This window comes from Callithrix jacchus, chromosome 8 (assembly GCF_049354715.1).
Source record: "Callithrix jacchus isolate 240 chromosome 8, calJac240_pri, whole genome shotgun sequence".
Taxonomy (NCBI): Eukaryota; Metazoa; Chordata; class Mammalia; order Primates; family Cebidae; genus Callithrix; species Callithrix jacchus.
In genome coordinates, this window is record NC_133509.1 from 89,843,473 (window position 1) to 89,867,656 (window position 24,184).

At 41.0% G+C, this 24,184-nt stretch overlaps 2 protein-coding genes across 9 annotated transcripts in view; both read left to right on the plus strand.

The window, feature by feature from the left end:
- Positions 1-7,977: 7,977 nt before the first annotated feature.
- Positions 7,978-24,184, plus strand: part of FBXO34 (F-box protein 34) — a 104,713-nt gene continuing 88,506 nt past the window's right edge. For 4 of the 8 annotated variants that reach the window (XM_054239959.2, XM_054239958.2, XM_035260582.3 and 1 more), the window contains exon 1: positions 7,978-8,116. Coding sequence is in view for 1 of the 8 variants with exons in the window: in XM_035260581.3 (XP_035116472.3) it covers positions 8,876-8,877 (2 nt within the window). In the remaining 7 variants the exon portion in view is untranslated. Of the gene's footprint in view, positions 8,117-8,467; positions 8,560-8,757; positions 8,878-24,184 lie in introns of those variants that run through there. The other 4 variants (XM_078334996.1, XM_035260583.3, XM_078334995.1 and 1 more) reach the window with 2 other exon arrangements.
- On the plus strand, positions 15,063-15,842 carry LOC100408928 (peptidyl-prolyl cis-trans isomerase A). The gene has a single exon (XM_009006071.5). It carries the CDS (start codon positions 15,110-15,112, stop codon positions 15,602-15,604), a length of 495 nt encoding a protein of 164 aa, XP_009004319.3. The 5' UTR covers positions 15,063-15,109; the 3' UTR covers positions 15,605-15,842.

The following is a 24,184-nucleotide window of genomic DNA, read 5'->3' on the forward strand; positions in this document are numbered from 1 at the left end:
TTTTTTTTAATTTTTTTTTTGAGACAGGGTCTCACTCTGTCACCCAGATTGTGCAATGGCACAATCTCGGCTCACTGCAACCTCCACCTCCCAGGTTCAAGTGATTCTCCTGCCTCAGTCACCCAAGTAGCTGGGATTACAGGCACGTGCCACCACGCCCACCTGATTTTTGTATTTTTAGTAGAGATGGGGGAGGGGTCTCACCATGTTGTCTGACCTCAGGTGATCCACCTGCCTCGGCTTCTGAAAGTCCTGGGATTACAGGCATAAACCACCTCACCAGGCCTGGATCATGTCTTTTAATCTTACTCCACTGGCTGGGGAGAGAACACTTCCTGGGGGAACATTCCACTTTCCTAAGGAGCAAGATTCCTTATTTTCTTCCATCTCCCTTTCAAAAACTTCTTCCATCTTTCATAACTGCAAGGGTTAAATGATTCTAAATATAGATCACTGTTGTCCTTGCAGAACATCTTCCTAGCATTTAAAAACAAAGTATTCTACTATTGTAGAATCCCAAAAGCCAGATTCAAGCATCTGGTGTACAGTAAGCCAAATACAGATACATCAGCCTTAGTAGAGAAAGGCTTATTCAATTCGGCCAAAGTATGAGGATAGGAGAGGTACATTCTGAAATCCAACCTGCCTGTGAACATAACTGTTTTTATGAGAAATCTCATGGAATAGGTGAGACTTCTAGGCTGATCAAACTTCTGAATGCCATCAAGGTCTGCATGACCTATGAAGCATTGTTCTTTGAAAGAAAAACAAGTTCATTTATCTCGTGGGCAGCCCTTGAGGGTTAGGATATGAAGTTAATCAATTAGTAGTGACTACCCTCCACTGAAATGACTATGTCTAAGCAATCACACATGGGGGAAGAAAAGAACAAAGAAGAAAGGAAAACAAGTGTTAAATAAGTATAGTCTAAAGCTTCCTCCATATATATTTTAAGTTCAGCCTAAAAATTTCTTCATTCATAGAAAACTGAAACCTAACTGGATGTGTAAACAGACTAACCTATTTGTTAGTACTAACCCTCTGGCTTGGCCAATAGGTGGCCAACTATTCAAACTGTGTTCAAATAAGGCAAACAGTGAGCTGTATCCAATCTGGCTGTTTCTGTACCTCACTTCCATTTTCTGTAAGTCACTTTCCATTTTCTGTCCAAAGATCTTCTACCATATGGCTGTGCTGGAGTCTCTCTGAGCCTACTTTGGCTCAGGGGGCTCCCTGATTTGTGAATCTTTCTTTGCTCAGTTAAACACTGTTAAATTTAACTTGCCTAAAGTTTTTCTTTTATCACAAGTAAAACAAACACCTTATAATGGTGGTTGTTTTTTTAAAAATAATATAGGCTCAACCAGGCATGGTGGCTTATGCCTGTAATCCCAGCACTTTGGGAGGCCAAGCCCAGTGGATCACCTGAGGTCAAGAGTTCAAGACCAGCTTGACCGACATGGTAAAACCCATCTCTAATAAAAATACAAAAATTAGCTGGGTGTGGTGGTATACCCTTGTACTCCCAGCTACTCAGGAGGTTAAGGCACGAGAATTCCTTTAACCTGGGAGGTGGAGGTTGGAGTGAGCTGAGATCACGCCACTACACTTCAGCCTGGGTGACAAGAACAAGACTCCGTCTCAAAAACAAAAATGTATGTGTGTATGTGTATATATATGTATATATGGGCTTGATTACACACCACCATTACTTATTGAGTACCTTCTAGGTAGCAGGCACCAAGGTTCGTATTGGGATAAAGTAATGAATAAAACAGTTCCCATGCTTTCCAAAGCTATCATTCTACAGAGGTTATAACAAATAATCTCTAGTGTAATTAGTGTTTTGAAGGAATTAAACAGCTTTGTGAAAGAGAATAATTTTGGGGCAACTAGATAGGAAGGCTAGAGAAATCCTGGCTTGAAGAAGCTCTAGCCTTCTCATGCCACCCCTAAAAAAAAATCTAAGTAAAAACCGTGCTGGCTAGGCAAATGTACGTTAAGTTCCCCAGTTTTGCACTCCCCCCGCCACCCCCAGCACCTCCAAAATACCTCTAAATATAAATTCTGGCACCTTCAGTGCCCCAAGGAGACTGTTAAGCCAACATCTATGGTAGCGTTGGGACCAATCAGGTGAAAAGGGGAGAGGAATCTTCCAGGCTGAGGGACCTCTAGATGGAACAGAGATTGCGTGACTTGACAGAGAAGCTAACATAATGCTTTCATTGATTTCTGTTGCACTGCGCTTGAGTTCCATACACTACATAGAGATTTTCAATGTAGGGACATCAGGAATGCAGATTGGCACTTCTAGAATTCTAGCAAAATTTCAAACATTAAGAAGTAACTTGGAGATCTTTGTGGCCTGTTATCTAATCTGCCCAAGTGTTAATTTTGATGAAAAGAATGTGGAGATTTCAGTCTAAGCCTTGCTTATAACTTTAGCAAGAGAAGGAATTTCTCCTTTTATATGCTGTCAGAAGTGAGATATGGGCACAGTGGCTCACACCTGTAAACCCACCACTTTGGGAGAGTTGAGTTGGGAGGATCATGTAAGCCTGGGAGTTTGAGACCAGCCTGGGCAACATAAGGAGACCTCATCTCAGCAACAACAAAAAATTAGCTGGGAACGGTGGCGGGCATCTGTGGTCCGAGCTACTTGTAAGGATGAGGTGGGATGATCACTTGAACCTGGGAGGTCAAGGCTACACAGTGAGCTGAGTTGGTGCCCCTGCTCTCTAGCCTTAGCGACAGAGCAAAACCCTGTCTCAAAAAAAAAAAAAAAAAAAAAGCAAAAAAAAAAAGCATTGAGATATGTGTGGAAATTGTGTAACTTACTGTATTGACAGTGCAGAAACCATCTTCTGTGTGTTCTGAGGGCAATACCATGGAAATAGGAGAATCTGGGATGTTGATTCATCTCCCATTCATTTTACTGGAAGAGGTGCCCTTGCTCTACATGTCTCTTACACCTGTTTATGGGAATGCAGATCACCATAACACAAGTTGATCTAAGGGACTTTAGAAAAAGTTAAAATTATCTTCGAAACTGTGTATGTATCAGGGCGAATATTTTTATTTCTGCCAAGAGTCTCCAAAGACTCTTGGTTTTTAGTTCTTATTAGATTTGTATACAGGCACAAGATTTAAAAAGAAGGATAAAAACTATGATTTTCTGGTTTCAACACTTATTTATGTCCCTCACCATCCACATCTCAATTATAATAGATACCCATATCTGTTCAACAGTCTGCTGCCTTGGTCCTCTAGTTTCACGTTAGTTGTTTTATTTATTGTGGATAATATTTATATTCTCATGGTTGAGTAGCCCCTGCCCATCCCCCCGTCATCACCACTGAACTTCATACATGCATAAACCTGGGCATAAGATCAGGGCTTGAAGCATGTTCCAACGGCCACATTCCAGGCATATTTAAGCACGTGCTTTACCTTTGCAAAGTTGAAACTTCTAAAAGCACTTTTGCTTCTCTTTTTTTATTTGGTCTTTATAATAACACCGTCAAGTAGATAGAGAAAGGCACCCAGTGGCCTAGGTTCTGCAGCAAAGATAGGTCTAGATGCAAAGTCTTATGGCATCTGCTCTTGGTTTCCTTTCTCCAGCAGGCGGAAAGTAAGTTTGATAAGGAGGGGCTGGGGGTGAGAGGGAGAAGATGAAATGGTAGGTGTCCTAGTCTGTTTTGTGCTATTATAACAGAACACCTGAGACTGGGTAATGTATAAGGAACAGAGATTTATTTCTTACAGTTCTGGAGGCTGGGAAGTCCAAGGTCAAGGAGTTCACATCTCCTGAGGGCCTTCTTGCTACGTCATTCCATGTCAGAAGGTGAAAGAGCAAGAGAACATGTGACAGAGCAAGAAGGTGCAGATCACCAAAGGCAAATTGATTTTTTTTTTTACAGTCCCTTAGATCAACTTGCCTTATGGTGATCCCCACTCCCATAAGAGTGAGATAGGGCCAAGCTTGCTTTTTTCTTTTATTTAGACAGTCTTGCTCTGTCATCCAGGCTGGAGTGCAGTGGCACAATCTTGGCTCACTGCAACCTCCACCTCCTGGGTTCAAGCAATTCTCCTGCCTCAGCCTCCCAAGTAGCTGAGATTACAGGCACCCACCACCATGCCTGGCTAATTTTTTTCTATTTTTAATAGAGATGGGGTTTCGCTATGTTGATTGGCCAGGCTGGTCTTGAACTCCTGACCTCAGGTGATCCAACAGCTCGGCCTCCCAAAGTGCTAGGATGACAGGCTTGAGTCACCATGCCCAGCCCAAGCTTGATTTTATGGTAACTCACTCTCTTGATAACTAATCTACTCCCTTGATAATGGCATTAATCCGTTCATGAGGACAGAGCCCTTATGACCTAATTGCTTCTTAAAGGTCCCACCTCTTAACACTGTTGCATTGAGGATTAAGTTTCCAACACGTTTGGAGGACACATTCAAACCACAGCAGTGCGTGTTGAAGCAAGCTTATTAAGGAATAAGTGATAGGTTTTTAGTTTTTTGTTTTTTCCTCAGCAGAGAACAGAAATGAAACCAAGTCTATACAAGACAAGCCCATTGCACTGAGTTTTAATTTAATCTGATGCTAGCTTGAGACAACTAAATTTTAATTACTGATGGAATACCCAAGCTTATATACTATCTATATTTGGAACTTTTCTGCCGCTGTGCCACCTCGGTCTTGTTCTTCTTTCAGCTCTTACCAGTCCCATGGCCTCAATGTGCCACTGCCTCCCCACTTGGGGAGAACCTTCCTGAGGACCTACCACAGGGCCTGTGGCTTCATGTACTATACTGGCTCGACTAGGTTTGTTTCCAGGGGATCATTGCCATTATACAAATGGAGAAACAGAATCAAGAGAAGGACTTGATTACACGGTTACATTCTCTCCTAGCTCTTTCTCCTAGACAGGGGCTATTCAAAGTGTGGTCTGCTGGCCAATCTGAGGCAAGAGCAGAAATTGAGAATACGATTTTAGAAATTTTACTAGCAAATTGATGGAATAATTTTGTGTCTGTGGACTTTAATTATCAATAATTCATAGCAAGGTATGGTGGCTCACTCCTGTAATCCCAGCTACTTGGGAGGCTGAGAAAGGATGATAGCTTGAGGTCATGAGTTTGAGACCAGCCTGGGTAACATAGTTAGACCCCCCCCATCTCAAATGAGATGAAAAAATACAATAATTAATCGTTTGGGCTTTTATTGTGTCTTTTAAAATTAATTTTATTTTTATAGTGGTTTATTCCATTTTATAATCAGTTCAGAATGTATTAAATATTTTAAAAAAAACAAAATGACAACAAAACTAATCTTTACAAATTGTTTGAGAAACACTGCACTAGAACACATGAATTCTGTTGGAACTTTTGACAGTGATGTACTATTCACATGGAAACCACTATCATTTCAGTTCAATGATACCTGCATGGTGCTTTGTAGTTTCAATGTCTTTGAACCATTTTAGGCTCCCAATAACAATATAATGGCATGGTTGGGGCTCCAGAATCTTTGCTAACTAAGTTTGAGTCTATACCCTGGGCCAAGTAGCTTAATGCTCTAAGCCCCAGACTCCTACTTTGAAATAACAATAGTCCTTATCTCACAGAGGTGTTTTTCTGATTAAATGAAATAATGTATGCAAAGTACTTAGCATAATGTCTGGATGATACATCATAAATATAATTTTGGATACTAACACTATGCAGTAAACACCATTAAAAAATATATATGCATATGTTTATTTTTTTTTTAGAGACAGGGTCTCCTTCTATTGCCCAGGCTGCAGTGCAGTAGTATGATCTTCGATAACTGTAGCCTTGAGCCCCTGGGCCTGGCCAATACCATTATAAAATATACATTATACTCATCTATCATCATGAGAAAAGTGTACATCACTAATATGGTTATAATTATTAATTAAACATTTAAGCAATATTAAGTGCAAAACCCTTTAGTGAATGCTAGAATATAATCTTTCTCTTAGCAGTTTAGAATCTAGCAAGGACTACTAAATACACATATGAAACATGTGTGCAGATTAAATAAGGGCCATAAAAAAGAGGAAAAAAATTGGAGGAATCAACTTTTTGATTCCCCTAATCAACAGGAATCAAGAGGTTTGTTTTATTCGTTTGAGATGAATCCAAAAGGATATATTGAAGTTTTATAATTTTGAGCTGACTATGACAAAAAGAAGTTTCAAATGATCATGATATATTGGGCTAATATTGATCATGTATTAAAGAAGACATACAGTTTGATGCCAATGTGTACCATATAACATCCCTCCTTAATTTTTTTTCTTTTTCTTTTTTCTCCTGGGTGGAGAGTCTCACTCCTCCACCCAGGCTGGAGTGCAGTAGTGCCATCTCAGCTCACTGCAACCTCTGCCTCCCAGGTTCAAGCGATTCTACCACCTCAGCCTCCCAAGCAGCTGGAATTACAGGTGCATTCCACTATGCTCAGCTAATTTTTGTATTTTTAGTAGAGCCGTGGTTTCACCATATTGGCTATGCTGGTCTCAAACTCCTGACCTCAGGTGATCCACCCTCCTTGGCCTCCCAAAGTGGTGGAATTACAGGCGTGAGCCACCTTGCCTGGCCTCACCTGCTCCAATTTTTGTTGAAAATATGTGTATAGATAAAGGTCTAGATGGAGATAGTAAGTGGTTATTTCTTAGTGATGAGATTATGTGAAATATTTATTTTTATTTTGTTTTTATGTTTTGATATTTAATATTTTACACGTATCTTTTACAAGAGTAGTTTTATAATTGGGCAAAAGTACTTTTGTTAAGGACTGGTTAAAATCACAGTTGCTGATTTAAGTGTAACTTGGTACAACCTTTTTTTTAAAAAAAATAATTTTACTTTGTATTTATTCCAGCTCCAAGAAAACCTTTCAAAAGTCACTTGGCAGTTTGTATTAGTAACTGTGAACATGCTGATACTCTTTTTTCATCTAGTAATTTCACTTTTGGGTATCTTTAAAAATCTACATTCATGAAGATAAAAATCTACATCCATGAAGATTTCTTCATAATGGTAAAAAGTGAGGGGAAAAAAGTTATGTCCAAGAATAGAGAATTAATGCAGTAAATTTCATTTAAATGCAGTAAAATTCGTAATGTAATTTTATGCAGGGGTTAAACTGGTTATGAAGCTTATGTAGAAATATGAGAAATACAAGAAGATGCAAAATCATGTACCACTGCTATTACAGTGTTGTAAAATAAATGAGATGGGGCAAAAGGTCTAGAAGAATATACATTGTCCTCATGTTTTTCAATGTTGTTAATATTACTTTTACAATGAAAACAATAATAAGTTTAAAGGTTGAGGATCAAAAGTTCCTCACTGGCCCTCTGATTTGAAAGTAGAGTATTAAAAATTTATATCCATCATTAACAAGCCCTTAAGCTTCTACAGACTTTAACAGTGCGGTGTCAACCTCAACGTTTATCTACTTTCTTACAGGTACTCCTGCCGTGATTTGCATGGGAAAGAGAGTCAGAAGGGACTTTTCCAATTTTGTCGTTTTACAAATTGAAACTCTGAACCCCAGCCTTCCAAGCTAGCAGCAGAACCAAGATGGGGATCCAGGTCTACTGGGTTATCTAATAGCATCTGAGACCATTTATAGCTTCAGGTCCACCCACGAATATTCATGAACTTGACATGTCTGCTAACTGAACCTTGGCGTCACTACCCTTCTGGCTGGCATGGAGGGGTTTGATTGCTTTCCTTACAGTAGTGCTCAAACTTTCACTCTCCACCACTTGGAGGCGGCAGACGCCTCATCCAGGTCTCCCTTTTTACTTCCCCCTTCCTTCCCCCAGCGTCCAACAGAGGGCGCCGTGACACCTTGGTACAACGGCCCCTCCCCCGGCCAACCGTCGATTGGGCCGGCGCGTGACGTCACGCCGTTTTAGCCAAACAAATGGGTTTCGGGGCGAGCGTTGGGCGCCGCCGCGCCGCGCTGGGTGCTCGGTCCGCCTCAGCGGTGGGGAGCGAGCCAGGCCTCCTGCCGCCGCCGCTACTGCATTGGGCTGGAGCAGCCCCGGGCCAGGCCGTGGCCGGGGCAGAAGCGCAGGTGGGTCCGGGCCGAAGTGGGGCGTGGCGCGAGGGCCGCGGGGCTGGGGTCCGGCGGTGGCCACCGTGGCCGCTCCCCGCCCCCTCCCGCCGCCTGCCTGCGCTCCCGGGGCGCCGGGCGGGTGGGGGCGGGGGCGCCGCCCGCAGGTCCCGGGCACGGACCCGGCGGCCCGCGCCTCCTCCGGTACAGCCCTCCCAGCGCGCACGGCCCGGTTGCTAAGCGCCCCCACGGGCCACCGAGGGTCGGGCGGGTAGGCGGGAGCGGGGTCCTGGGTCCCGGCTGAAGCCAAGGAGATCACCGATAGGCCGTGAGCGAGCACCGAACCGGCGCTCCCACCTACGGGACTCTGGGCGGTGAGGAAGTCAGGGTCTGGACTGGGGTCGCCTCGCCCCTGTCGCGCCCGCCCGGGCTCTGCCACTCTGCCCTTCCCTGCCCCAGCGCAGGTGAGCTGGCGCTTGTCCTTAACCTTCCACGGGGACGGGGCGGGGTGGAGGCTGGGACGCCTCCCCGGCCTCTGGGCTGGCGCAAGTCGACTGCGGTTCGGCCCCAGTCCGCGATGAAGTCATAGGGCTATGGGTCCTTGTGTCTGTGACGTCAGAAAATGGGTCCTGGGATGTCACCGCAGGCCCGGGCGGGGACCTGGACGCGCGGAAGGGCCGGGGGAACCCGCAGGGAAGAAAAAGGAACTTGTCTTCCATCGATGCCTGGAATCACAGTGGATTTGAACCGAAAGTTCGATATCAGCATTTTGGAATTTTAATGTAATAGTTGTTCATTTCTATAACTTCATGTCAAGCAGGCATCGTTAGTACAGCTCAATATAAGACATTTGACTTAGAAAATTTAAGTCAAGGTAGGAGGTTTTTTTGGAGGCTGTAATGTAAAAAGCATTTTAGGAAGCTTAAATTTATAGTTTCATGGTTTGCGGTCAGAATTACTGAAAAAAAAAAAAACAGTGCTGATAAATCAGTTTGCTTTACTTTTTTTTTAAACTGGACGTCTGCTATCTGCTGTTAGCATTTTTTTTTGTTAGAAAATGGCCAGGAGATGGGAGAGTGGATCTTACATGATTTTTTTTTTTCTATTATAAAGGGAGGGAGGAGTTTGAATTAATTCAACATTTGTCTTAAATGATGATCACCTGAGTTCATTTATCCAGGTTGTCCCTATCCTACCCCATGCTACTATAGATAATTGAGGGTTTTCTGTGGTTTAGAAGTTAGTAACAAGCCTTTTTCTTGCTTTCTAAGACTCTGCTATAACTTAATATAATAACATATCCAAGGACCGCTTGTGTGGATAGGTAACTAAAATATTGTCTGTAGTGCTTTTAAATATGAAATTACAGAATTTTACAAAAGTGATTTGCCTATTAATACTGTTTTTCTTTCAACGCTTTCAAAAAAGATTTAACTGGAAGAGAAGTTAGTCACTTGTCAAAGTGACCCTCTTCAGGCATTCCAGCATATCAGTACTTTCATTTCCTTCTCTCTATAGAATAATGTAAATGGAATTTAATTCAAAAGGTAGATGGCTTAAAATTGAGTCCTCATTCCTTCCTCGCTGACCTTGACTTGTAATGGTAGGTTTTTTTTTTTCTCTCTCTCAATACTTCCTGCTCCCCATTTGCTTTTTAAAGGTGATAAGTTAGTGTCTCTCTGGATTTTACATCAACATGCAGATGGAAGTTGTGCCCATTGTAAGGCAGGAAATAAAAGCAAACATTTGCCCCTGTTAGGTACTATTGGATTTGACTGGAAGTTCACAAAACAAGGTTTTCCTGTAAATCTTATTTTGAACCTCACCACAACCAACCTTGGGAATTTGACAGCATTGTGTGTACTAAAAGTTCTGCTTTTTTCTACCTTCTTTTAAGAAATTAGGAATTGTATGCTGATAGTGTTGAATGAAGGCTCTAAAGATACAATTTGAGCCTCTGGATCACCGGAGACTGAGAGGCATCTGAATTAATATGGAAACTGGTGATATTCAGAGTGTTAGTCAACCTTCTCTTTAAGGTGAAAGAATTTTGGCAAGATATTATGTAATGTAATTAAAGGAGATCCAAAATGGACATTTGCATGTGTCTTTTCCAAGTAGTAGTCATTCTGGGAGCCAGCTACATGGCTCTATGTAAGTTAGCTGTACTAGTTTTTTTTTTGGGAAACGGAGTGTTGCTCTGACACCCAGGCTGGTACATTCTCAGGTCACTGCAGCCTCCACCTCCTGAGTTCAAGTGATTGTCCTGCCTCAGCCTCCTGTGTAGCTGCCACCATGCCTGGCTAATTTTTGTATTTTTAGTAGAGATGGGGTTTCACTGTGTTGGTGAGGCTGGTCTTGAACTCCTGACCTTGTGATCCGTCCACCTAAGCCTTCCAAAGTATTGGGATTACAGGCATGAACCACCGTTCCAACCAGGTGTACTAGTATTATTGGGAAAGGATGAAAGTCAGACTAAATGAGAGTTGAAAGACTTCAGCTGATAAGGAGATAACTGCTCTTGGGCAGTGCATTTTCCCCCTCTGTTTTGCTTAGCAGTTATGAAGCTTTTATTTTTCCTCATGGAACATGAGTTAATAGGTGAAGAATAAATGTCTTAGTGTATATTGATGTGACTGAGGAACAATGACAGATATTTAAAAAGCCAGCTTGTGAGTGTTGTATAATTACCTAACAAGCCATAACTTGTGTTAAACATTTTTACAGTCTGTTTCTATTTTTGGCAGGATATTTTTCACCCCCATGCTTTCCAGTTTTGGATCTGGGAAGTAGCTTTTACTTCTTATGAATGGTTTTAAGGAAATTAATTTTGAGATTGCTTTTATTATTTTAAGTCATTTTATTCACTTATATCATTTGAAGGCACTGAATTAACCAATCATTGGTTGTGTAGCATCTTTCTGATGGATAAAAGCAAATGTCAAGAAGAATGGGAGTGCTGTGCTGTTTTATAGAAATTCTTTAGGATATGTTTATTGGATCAATTATTTTATTAACAATTGGGATTTAAATTCTTATAAAATTTTCTACTTTTTAAAACTTAATTTATGTTCAGCTAGCTTAATTTGACAGTTTTTATAGTCTAGTGAACTTTAATCTTAATATTTCTTTGAGAGAGAACATACTTATCTTTAGAGACATCATTTAGTGTTGTCTTCCAAAATTTGCAGCTGTTTAGAACCAGATACTTGAGGGAAGCTACTATGGTATGATGAATGCCTTCCTTGTTAGGTCATGTGTGACAAAGGCAAAATTCAGCAAGTGCATAATCTGCAGTCCTTTGGAAGCAACAAAAACAAAAAAGAGCAGATTAACTCGAAATGCATTTAGGTCATCTGGAAATTGAATTCCTGTCAGTTCTTATCTTTGCATAATTTATCTTCTCCCCTTTAGTTAATGCTTATGGTATTTTGAAGCTGATGAGCATACTGTATTTTCCAGGAGAGCATTAATACATTGTAGTTTCTTAGTGTTAAAAGAACTTAACCTTTCATTCCCACCTCCACTAAGTAGTGCTCACAGAAGAGGCTCTCATTAGTTCTTTTTTTATTTTTTATTATTATTATTATTTTTTTGTTAATGAGAGCTTGTTATGTTGCTCAGGTTGGCCTTGAACTCATAGCCTCGCCTCCTCAAGTGCCAGGACAACTGGCCGGAGCCACCACGGCTCCCCTATTTATTTTTAAAGACGGGGTTTCACCATGTTGGTCAGGCTGGTTTTGAACTCCCAACCTCAGGTGATCCGCCTGCCTTGGCCTCCAAAGTGCTTGGATTACAGGCATGAACCACCATGCCTGGTCTCATTAGTTCTTTTAAAAATATTCCGTTTCAGAAACCTAACATGTACACTTCCTCAGTACATTGTAGGTGTGAATATGAAACTAAATGCTTTGTAAGTGTGGTTATTGCGTTGTTAGGTATGGATTTCATTCATCCAACAAACATTTTTTGAGTATTTCTGTACCAGGTACTCAGCTAGGAACTGTGACACAGGGATAAAATGCCTTTGCTACAAGGACCCTTAACCTTTGTTTTTTTTTTTTTAGGGAGGGAAGGAGGAAGGGAGGAAGGAAGGGATGAAGGAAGGAAGGGAGGAAGTGGGGTGGAGGGAGGGAGGGAGGGAGGAAGGGAAGGGAAGGGAAGGAAGGAATTCAAGCAATGAGAGACATTGCTGACCTGGATCTAGAGGTTTACAAGTTGATTTCTTTTTTTGAGAGAAGGAAAGAAAAAAAAATGAGTAAAGGAGAGAAAGAAAGAGGAAGTGAGAGAGGGAGGGTGAACGGAAATACTGCTTTATTCTGAAAAAAAAAAAAAAACAAAAAAAAACAGGGTATTAATAATGGCCAATCAGTGTTTCATTTAAACCTATGAGTAGGTGTGATGTGGTATTGACAAGAATGTATATTTTGTGTATTTGAAGTGGAGAGCTCTATAAATATTTATTAAGTTTACTTGTTCCGGATCTGAGTTCGAGTCCTTGATATCCTTATTAATTTTCTGTCTCATTGAATCTGAGTGTTAGGATCTCTATGTATCTGGGTGTTAGGATCGTTAGCTCTTGTTGTTGTATTGATCCTTTTACCACTATATCTTTGTTGCTTTAAAATCTATTTTATCCGCTACGAGAATTGCAACTCCTGCTTTTTATTTATGTATTTATTTATTTTTGCTCTCCATTTGGTTGGTAAATCTTTCTCCATCCCTTTGTTTTGAGTCTTTGTGTATCCTTGCATGTGAAACAGGTCTGGATGTAACATGCTGTTGGGTTTTGGCTGCGTCTTTTGATTGAGGGATTTAGTTGATTTAAATTTAGGGTTACTGCCATTTGATGTTAACTGGCTGTTTGATCCATTCGTTGATGAAAATTCTTCTTTATGTTGGTGCTCTTTACTTTTTGGTATATTTTTAGTAAGGCTAATAGTGGTTGTTTCTTTCTGTGTGTAATGCCTCTTTCAGAAGCTCTTGTAAAGCAGGCCTGGTGGTAATAAAATCTGAGTACTTGCTTGTTCATTAAAGATTTTATTTTTCCTTCGGTTGTGAAGCTTAGTTTGGCTGGATATGAAATTCTGGACTGAAGGTTCTGTTCTTTGAGGATGTTGAATATTGGCCCCCACTCTCTTCTGGCTTGTAGAGTTTCTGCTGAGAGATCTGCTGTAAGTCTGATAGGCTGGCCTTTGCGGGTAACCTGACCTTTCTCTCTGGTTCAACCCTGGTGAATCTAACGATTATGTGCCTTGGGCTTGCTCTTCTTGAGGAATATCTTTGTGGTGTTCTCTATTACCTGGGGTTGAATATTGACCTGCTTTGCTAGTTCAGGAAAATTTTCCTGAATAATATCCTGAAGGGTATTTTCCAGCTTGGATTCATTCTCTCCGTCGCATTCAGGTACACCTATCAAACGTAAATTTGGTCTTTTCACATAGTCCCACATTTCTTGGAGACTTTGCTCATTCCTTTTTATCCTTTTTTCTCTAATCTTTTCTTCACATTTTATTTCATTAAGTTGGACTTTGACCTCTGATATCCCTTCTTCTGCTTGAACAATTCGAGTGTTTAAACCTGTGCATACTTCTCGGAGTTCCTGTATTGTATTCTTCAGTTTCATTAATTCACTCATACTCCTCTCTAAGTTGTCTATTCTCAATAGGATTTCATCAAACCTTTTTTCAAAGTTCCTAGTTTCTTTATGTTGGGCTATAACATGTTCTTTTAACTCACAGAAGTTTGTTATTATCCATTCCTTGAAGAGTGATTCTGTCATTGGGATGCGCTCATTCTCCATCAAGCCTTGTTCCATTGTTGATGTGGGAACTGTGATCATCTTTAGAGGGAGAGGCGTTCTGATTTTGAGTATTCTCAGCCTTTTTACGCTGGTTTCTTCCCATCACTGTAAATTTATCCTCCTGTCGTCTTTGAAATTACCATCTTTCAGATTAGTTCTCTTGATTGGACGTCCAAGTTGTTAGTTCCCAGGGCCAGAACAGCGGCGTTAAGACTGACGGTGCTTTTCTGCCCAGGATTCTCCTGTCTGGCTTCCTTCTTGTGTCCGTAATGGGCGACTCTGCCTTCCCCGGGCTCCAAACCTCGGTCAGAAGGGGAACCAGTCTTGTTTACTCTGCGCCGAGAGCTGCTGCGCTGAGGTGCCTTCACAGCCGTTGCGCCGGTCTCGTCTCAGGAGTTGTGCTGGGGACCCGTGTGGGTCCTCCAAACCTAGGTCAGAAGGGGAGCCGGCCCTGTTTACTCTGCTCAGAGAGCTGCAGCACCGAGGTGCCGGCGCAGCTGCTGCGCCGGCCACAAGAGTCGCGCTGGCGGCCTGTGTGGGTCCTCCAAGCCTCGGTCAGAAGGGGAGCCAGCCCTGTTTACTCTGCTCTGAGAGCTGCTGCGCCGGCCACAAGAGTTGCACTGGCGACCCATGTGGTTCCTCCACTGGGGATCTTCTGCTCCGTGAGCGACCAGAATTTGTCTGAAAGTGTGGCGTCCTCTAGTTCTCTCAACCTTTGTTTTAATATTGCCTTGCTAAGGCAGGTCTTGAGTCTGAAAGGCTAGAGTTGGGTCAAGAGGATAACTATGTTATGTTAGATTGGCCAGAGGTCTTAGTTAAAGGTAAATTTGACTGGGCACAGTGGCTCACGCCTGTAATCTCCACTTTGGGAGGCTGAGGTGGACGGATCACAAGGTCAGGAGTTTGAGACCAGCCTGACCAACATGGTGAAACCCTGTCTCTACTAAAATACGAAAATTAGTCATGCGTGGTGGTGCGCGCCTGTAGTCCCCGCTACTCGGGAGGCTGTGGCAGGATAATCACTTGAACCCAGGAGGCAGAGGTGGCAGTGAGCCAGGATCTCGCCACTGCACTCCAGCCTGGCAACAGAGCAATAGTCCATCTCAAAAAAAAAAAAAAAAAGTCAATTTAAGGAGGTATTAGAAACTCAGTTAAAAAGAATAGGCTTTGCAGACGCCGCCGCCGCCGTCTGGAGCCTTGTTGTAGCAGCCATGGTCAACCCCACCATGCTCTTCGACATTGCTGTTGACGGCGAGCCCTTGGGCCGCGTCTCCTTCGAGCTGTTTGCAGACAAGGTTCCAAAGACAGCAGAAAACTTCCGTGCTCTGAGCACTGGAGAGAAAGGATTTGGTTATAAGGGTTCCTGCTTTCACAGAATTATTCCAGGGTTTATGTGTCAGGGTGGTGACTTCACACGCCATAATGGCACTGGTGGCAAGTCCATCTACGGGGAGAAATTTGATGATGAGAACTTCATCCTAAAGCATACAGGTCCTGGCATCTTGTCCATGGCAAATGCTGGACCCAACACAAACGGTTCCCAGTTTTTCATCTGCACTGTCAAGACTGAGTGGTTGGATGGCAAGCATGTGGTCTTTGGCAAGGTGAAAGAAGGCATGAATATTGTGGAGGCCATGGAGCGCTTTGGGTCCAGGAATGGCAAGACCAGCAAGAAGATCACCATTGCTGACTGTGGACAACTTTAATAAGTTTGACTTGTGTTTTATCTTAACCACCAGACCATTCCTTCTGTAGCTCAGGAGAGCACCCTCCACCCCATGTGCTCGCAGTATCCTAAAATCTGTGCTCTCGCTGCAGTTCCCTTTGGGTTCCATGTTTTCCTTGTTCTCTTCCATGCCTAGCTGGATTGCAGAGTTAAGTTTATGATTATGAAATAAAGACGAAATAACAAAAAAAAATAAATAAATAAAATAAAAATAAAAAGAATAGGGATTAGTTTATCATAGCCCAAGACAGACAAAGGGCCTAGATACTGCATATTGAGATTGTGCTGCAATGAATGGAGCTTAATGAGTTTGGGCTTCCTTTGAGGCAAGAACTAGTCTATATAGGCAATTTAAAATTAGAGGCAGAGAAAAGAGGGACAACTGGAATATCTGTTCTCTTTTTCTTTCCACTCTGAGGCATGTATATAACTTCTTTTTCTTTAAAGTCAATCCTTTAATTGATGAACTTGGGAGAGATGCAAGCCTCTCACAGCCTTCATTTCCAATGTTTGCTTGCTTTCTTGAAGATTTTCTAGTGAAATATTTCATTCATTACAGAAGAGTGGAGTTGTTTGTACATTGCATACCTAAATACCTACCACCTATATTGTTAGTCATATTTTGCTATATTTGCTTTATCACCTATCGGTCTATCCATTCATCAATCCTTTTGTTTTTGTTGTATTTCAAAGTAAGTATTCTTTTTATTTATTTATTTTATTTTTTTAGGTTGGGTTTCACCGTGATGGTCAGGCTGGTCTTGAACTCCTGACCTCAGGTGATCGACCCACCTTGGCCTCCCAAAGTGCTAGGATTACAGGCATGAGCCACCGTGCCTGGCCTCAAAGTAAGTATTCTTTACACCTAGACATTTCCCCATGCCTATTAACTATTTGTTCATTTGTTTTTAGGTAAAACTTGTATATAGCAAAATATACAAATCTTATACTATTCCCTTAGTTTGAACAAGTTCAGACATTTGTGTAACCCATATCCCTGTTGACTTATAGAACATTATCATCACCATAAAAAGTTCCTTCCCACAGCTTCTAGGTTAATTTCTCTCTCCTTTTTTTTTTTTAAATTGAGTTGGAGTACAGCTCTGTTGCCCATGCTGGAGTGCAGTGGGGCAGTATTGGCTCACTGCAGCCTCTGCCTCCCGGATTCAAGTGATTCTCCTTCCTCAGCCTCCTGAGTAGCTGGGGTTATAGGTGCGAGCCACCATGCCTGGCTAATTTTTGTGGTTTTAGTAGAGACAGAGTTTCACCGTATTGGTCAGGCTGGTCTTGAACTCCTGAACTTGTGATCCGCTGCCTCGGCCTCCCAAAGTGCTGGGATTATAGGCCTGAGCAACCGATCCCAGCTTCAGGTAAATTTCATTAGCTGTTTAATCACCTGCAGTCTTATTTCTACTAGTTTCTTCTGAAACTACTTGTTCAGATGGTCTACTTTGTTAGAAGTACACTAGGATAGTGTTATGCTTGGTGTTAAGAGAATAAAGAAGTGAACACAGCCCTTACTCTCTCTGTAAGCTTATGATTTAGTGTTTTGTTTTGTTTGTTGAGACAGTCTCACTTTGTTGTCTGGGCTGAAGTAGAGTGGTGCAATCATAGCTCACTGTTAACATTGAGCTCCTGGACTCAAGCCATCCTCCTTCCTTAGCCTCCTGAGTAGTTGTAGCTACAGATGTGTACCACCATGCCTGGATACTTTTTTTTTTTTTTTTTTGAGAAGGGGTCTCAGTGTGTTGCCCAGACTGGAATGCAATGGCTATTCACAGGTGTAGTTCTACTACTAATCAGCATGGGAGTTTTGACCTGCTCAGTTTCTGACCTGGGCTGCTTCACCCCTCCTTAGGCAACCTGGTGGTCCCCTGCTCCTAGGAGGTCACCATATTGATGCCGAATTTAGTGCCTACACCTGATTAGCATAGTGCAAGCCCAGAACTCCTGGACTCAAGCCATCCTCTAGCCTCAGCCTCCCGAGTAGGTGGGACCACAGGCACGAGGCTACCATGTCCCATGCTTTTTTTTTGAGAGGCTACAACTTGCTTTGTTGCCCAGTCTGGAGTGCAGTGGCTGTTCAAAGTCCTGGTCACAGTGTGCTGCAGCTGTCAACTTTTGGGCTCGAGTGATCTCAGCCTTCTAAGTAACTGAGACTACCAGCACATATCACAGGCTTAGTTTGGGTTTTAATTAGGTATTTGAAGAGAGATAAGTAAACGTGACATGAATTCAGAGGAGGCAAGTTTCTTAGGAGTAGGTCTTGAATTAGGCCCTGCTAAGGTCTGAATGTTGGTGTCCCTCCAAAATTTAAATGTTGGAACTTAATCCCCAGTGATAGTATTAAGAGCTAGGGCTTTTAGTAGGTGATTAAGTTGTGAATTGGATTAATGCCTTGGTAAAAGAGGCTTGAGGAGCCCTTTGTCCCTTCCATCCTGTAAAGTGCCGTCTCTGAGGAGCAGGGCCTCACCAGACACTGAATCTGCCAGTGCCTTGATCTTGGACTTCTCAGTCTCCAGAACTGTCAGCAATAAGTTTCTGTTGTGTAAAAAATACCCAATGTAAGATATTTTATTATAGCAGCCTGATTGAACAAGGACAGGCCTTTAAAGATCCAGAGAATAATTTTTTTTTAAATTTTTTTAAAGACTGTGATTAGAAGCTTTGCATTAAAGGAACAGTAGCAGAAAAGGGTGGGTTGGGACCAGGTTTTGGAAGGAGTTTGAGTATTATTTTGTACCCAGTGATAGTTTTTGAGGAAAGGAGTAATGTTTTCCACAGATCTTTTAGTTAAATCTTTATTCTGTTTGTCATCTTTGATACTTAGTTTTAGAGAAGACCTCGTTTTTTGAGTTCTCTCTTCTCTTCTTTGCTTATCTCTGATTTCTCAACTTTGCTGGCAATTCTTTCTCTTCCAGATTCAGACTATCTAATGCTCTGTTCTTGAACCTTTATTGCTTCTTATAATTCAGCCCTTATCTCTTAGGGCTTCTCAGTTATAATTCTTTCCAAGGCATGCATACATTTTTATTCATAAACTGTTAACTCTTGTTGGGTTTCTCACTACTAAGAAGATGCTTCTTTTGTGTATCCCTTTTTACTTTGACTTATTCAGGACCCTGTAGCAAGAGCATTTGCTCCAGGTAGTTGGAGCAAGCAGGATTTATTGAGAGAAAGATATGTAAACTTTGAGCAGACTGAATGAACAGGTTAGTCTGAACTTCTAGAAACAAACCCCTGAATGATACTGCAGAGCTTGCCTGCCAAAGGGGCTACAGCCATCATAGCATCTAGAACCAGGTTGTTGAATCAGAAAGCTGCTTTAACAGCTTTAACTTCCTTGGGTAGGACTGTCAGTTCACGTTACGTCTTTCTGTTCCCTGTATCTTATGCAGGTATGTCTGCTTGCCCACACTAGGCCATATGTGAAACCTTAGCATTGCCTATATATAAAACAGGAAGTACATGTGAAAGCTTGATGGGAGTATTGAGTCTGCAGTACATTCAGTTTGTGAGGAACTGAACTCATTTTTCCTAGATTCCCTCATTGTGACAAAGTTAAGCCTTTTCTTAGTTTTCTTTGTCTGTCCAAAGATATGGGTATTGTTCTAGTTTTCTGAGATAGAACCTACTGAAAATTGTATCATTAAGATTTTTTAATGCTGATAATAATAGAAAACCAACTCAAATTCACTGGCTCACAATATTAAAAAGTCCAAAGGTGAAGCTTGATTCAGTTAAGCAATCAGACCTCATCTTTCTCTTCCTTTATTTAATGAGGTCTGGTTCCGGGGTTTTGGTCCCTTTATGTTTACAGCATGTTTGTTGAAGCTCAAGTCCTACGTCCTCATGGTGCCCAATCCAGAGGAAAATACATAGGACTACTGTACAAAGAAAACGAGTTGCATTAAAATGTAGTTACAGAAGTATTTTTAAAAATTGTTAGTAATACCTGTTTCTTCCTCCCTTTTTTTTTTTTTTTTTTTGAGAGGGAGTCTTGATCTGTTGTCTAGGCTAGAGTACAGTGGTGCTAACACAGCTTATGACAGCCTCAGACTCTTAAGCTCAAGTGATTCTCTCACCTCAGCCTTCTGAGTAGCTGGGACCACAGGTGCACACCACCACACCCAAGTAATTTTTAAATTTTTGATAGAGATGAGGTCTTGCCATGTTGCTCAGGCTGGCCTTAAATTCCTGGTCTCAAACCATCATCTTGCCTTGGCCTCCCAAAATGCTGGGATTATAGGTGTGAGCCATCATGCCTAGCCTGTTTCTTTTTTTTGTTTTGTATTTTTAGCCTGTTTCTTTATTAAAAAGATTTAGTGGGGGTCTAATAATTTCCAAGTGGTGATGAGTATTATCACTATTTGGAGGTATCTGCAACTACAGATCATGTGATAGAAAAATAAATACCTGTGATTTCTACTGGTGACAAAATGAACAGATATTGCTAATATAATACTATTGTGATGTGTTGTCTGAATTCACAGTGAAAGGAAATGCTAAATTTCAGTTAGAGGTTAGTGAAAGTAAAGATGTAATTTGTTTTTCTCATCTGAATTTAAAGACACCCTGAATTCTAGACATAAACCCTTGCAGTGTCTGTGAGCCTCAGCTTAAGAACCACTGCTAGAAGAGAGTTTCTCTTCCTGGAAGCTCAAGAAATGTCATCTTGTGTCTCATTGACTTTGGGTTACATTATCATTCCTGAATCAACCACGAAGGCAAGAGAAATAGGATTTCCTAATTAGTTTAGCCAGCCTGGGCCTACCTCTGGAGTTGCACTTAAGCAGCATCATGGTAGAGGAAGTAGATTTCCAAGGGAAAATCAAGAAGCAGTGGATGGCAGGGTCTGGGAGAATTTGCTAGGTGCCCCTCCCCCTCAAAAAAAAAAAAAAAACAGTAGATACTGAGTGGCAAATAGCATTATGTCTATCCTCTCCCTCTGCTTCCATGGCCAATCAGTCATTAAGTTTTAGTGAAACTTCAATTTGCATTTGCCTTTTTCTGTTTAGTCTCTCTGAAAATATCTTAGGCCTCCAGTGTGGTAGTGTGTGGATTAGTCCATTGTATTGTGGAAAGAAATATATATATATATATATATTTTTTTTTTTTAAAAGACTGGGTTTCACCATGTTGGTCAGGCTGTTCATGAACTCCCCCGCCCACGCCCTGCACCGGACCTCTGGTGATCTGCCTGTCTTGGCCTCCAAAGTGCTTGGATTACAGGCCTGAGCCACCACGCCTGGCCAGAAAGAAAAATATTGGAACTTGTGTTTATTCTTCTCATCCTACTAGTATTTATATACATTTTATATGTATGTAAAATATATTAGTAGAGTGGTACATGTATATGTATCACATTTATAAATATATTTACGTATTTGTGGGTACATGTTAAAAATGTTTTTAAAAAATGGGAATGGGAGAATCAGAAAAGTTGAGAACTGTAGAGCAGTGCTGTTGAGTAGAAATAGCCCTCTGTATCTGTGGGTTTAGCATCCATGGATCCAACCAACCTCAGATGGAAAATGCTTGAGGAAAAAAAAAATTACATCTGTACTGAACATGTGCAGATTTTTTTCTTGTCATGACAGTACAGTATAACTCTTTACATAGCATTTACATTGTATTTGATATTTTAAGTAATCTAGAGTTTATTTAAAGTATGTGGTAGAATGTGTGTAGGTTATATGCAAATACTACACCATTTTATATCAGGGACTTAAGCATCCACGGAGTTTGGTGTCTAAGGGAGGTCCTGAAACCAACCCCCCATGCATACTGAGGGATGACTGTCATATGAGCCTTGTATGTATGTAATTTAACATTTTCTAGTTAGCTACATTAAGGGAAAAATAAACAGGTGAAAATTATTTTAAAAATATGTAAACACAATATATCCAAAACATGATTTCACATTGTAATCAATATAAAAGTTACTGAAATCGTTTACAGTCTTTTGTTTTCATATAACATCTTTGAAATCTGGTGTGCATTTTACACTTAAAGCATATCCCTCTGGGCATGGTAGCCCATAGTCCTAGCTGCTCAGGAGGCTGAAGCAGGAGAATATCTGGAACCCTGGTGTTTGAGGTGATGGTGAGCTGTGATCATGCCACTGGACTCCAGCCTGGATGACAGAGTGAGACCTGTCTTAAAAAAAAGGAAAAAAAAAAGCACATCTCAGTTCAGACTGCTAATATTTCAGGTGCCAAAAGCCACATGTGGCTAGTGTGGCTGCTGTATTGGATAGCACAGATCTAGACCAATGAAAATTGTGGATTTAGATTTCTGTAATTGTCTCTGTGATGGTTTTTTATAATTCAATATTTGCCCCCTTCAGTTTTTTGTACACAGTTGGCAGGTTAATTGGACAAGAATTCTGGTGGGATGATGTTACTCTCCAAATGAGAACCTGTTCTAGGTTTAGATGTTTTAAGATAGTCCCACCCTTCCTCTCCATTTTCTGGAACTTCCTGCAGTAAACCTGGTATCAGGCAGTTTGCTCAGCCTTGTTTTCACCTTTTATTTCTCCAAATGTAACTTCTGTTTTAAGAAGTCTGTTTCCATGAAACCTTGTTGGACTCACCAATGCCTCCGTAGCATCCTTTCCCTTTCCCAGATTTCTATGATGTATGTATACTGAGTGCTTTGCCACTTAGCACATTGGCATTTCATTGTATACTGTTGCTTGTTGCTGTCTAATTCACTTGTGATTAGCCTTGTCTCCACTAATAAATTGTAAGCTGAACTGTAGGCATATATTGAAGACTTAGTTTTTCCTTATCTTTAGTAAGCTTTACATTTCAGTAGCTTTACATTTTTTTGAAATTAAAATTTTTTTGTTATCCCAAAAGTTACATTTTTAAATTTAGCTTTTTGACTCTGTGCTTGTGCTTTGAACACTTCCACAATGATTTTCTGCTTCTTGATAAGGAAGGCACCCTTGATCCTGTCATGGACTCATTTAGCACACATAATAGGCCCTGCTAACATGTTTTTCATTTTAGACAACCTTATAAGAACTTTAGGTCCACAGCACAAACCCCTCAAAGTCTGGCTGGGCACATGCCACATGCAGATTTTGTGTCTTTCCCAACCTTCTTGGTTGGTAAACAGTTCTATTGCCAGGGGTTTTGGTCAGCCTGTTTCTTTTGAAAGCTGTATTGTAGGAAAGCCAATGACTGTATGTAACACACTGGACCATTCTGAGTGACTCTAGACAGTGTCCCCAGAAAAAAAGCAGTTGTTTTGTTTTCTACTCTGCTTGTTAACTTAGACACTTTTTAGCAGATTCATTTGTAGTAGTTGTTCATTTGCTTTGTGACAGTTAAAGAGGTTAATTTTGTTTATAGTTTATTTAAAACTGCAACATGATTCTTTGAACTACAGAAAAAGAAATTATTGATTAGCTGGAGTTTCTGAAGATGAAATTTGAGTTTCTTAAGTTAGTCTCAAAGGACTTTTGCTTTAATGTCCAGAAACCAGAAGAGGCAACTTGTTTCCAAAGTAGGGCAAGAGGTTTTATTTCAAGTTCAGTCATCAGGATTATTCTCTGGAGGTTGTCAGTGCTTTTTATAAAACCCAGTCACCTTAACCCTAGGGAATAGGTTTCTCTTTGTTCAGGCTGTCTTCTTTCCTGGATGAAGAGCTCTACCATCATCACTGCATCTTAGCTCATTTGCGGAACAAAGGACTATCAAAATGTTTCTTGAAAATAAGTCCAAAGAGGGCCTTAGAGCTTTATGCTTTAAGGAATCGTCTTTCATTTGACATTTTCTTTGCCTGTTTTATTTAATGCAGGCTATGATTAGATTGATAAAAAGCTAAAAACAATGCACCAACATTTTTAACTTGTGGAATTTCACAACCGATTTATTGTAACATATTTTATATGCCAGGTATTATGTTAAGTGCATTAGTTAACTCCCATCACTTTTTCTTTTAGCATAATTTTACAGATACTTATATTCTTTGGCAAATAGTCTTTATTTATTTTCCTAATTTAACACTTCATTTTTTACCTCGTTTTAGGTAAATATAAAATTGGTTCTTTTTTTTATAAAGTTTTTTCTTTTTTGAGAAGGAGTCTCGCACTGTGGCTCAGGCTGTAGTGCAGTGGCGTGATCTTGGTTCACTGCAGTCTCCCTCTCCTGGGTTTGAACAATTCTCCTGCCTCAGCCTCCCGAGTAGCTGGGACTACAGATATGAGCCACCATGCCCAGCTAAATTTTTTGTATTTTATTTAGGCCAACTGTAACAGAAGACTGATGGTTAAAGATAGATGAGAAACCCTTCTACTCATAAATATGTCACAGTAAACTGACAGGAAGACAAGGGAATCATGTATTTTTAGGAGTTTTTTAATTAAAAAAGTAAATTAGGGCTGGGCATAGTGGCTCATGCCTGTAATCTCCACTTCAGGAGGCCAAGTTGGGAGGATAGCTTGAGGCCAAGAATTGGAGATCAGCCTGGACAACATAGCAAGACCCCTAATAAAAACCCCAACAAATTAGACAAGTGTAGTGACATGCACCTGTAATCCCAGTGCTTT

Bases quoted from the DNA above. Each gene is read 5' to 3' on its own strand.
- LOC100408928 (XM_009006071.5), top strand. From the start codon at position 15,110: ATGGTCAACCCCACCATGCTCTTCGACATTGCTGTTGACGGCGAGCCC.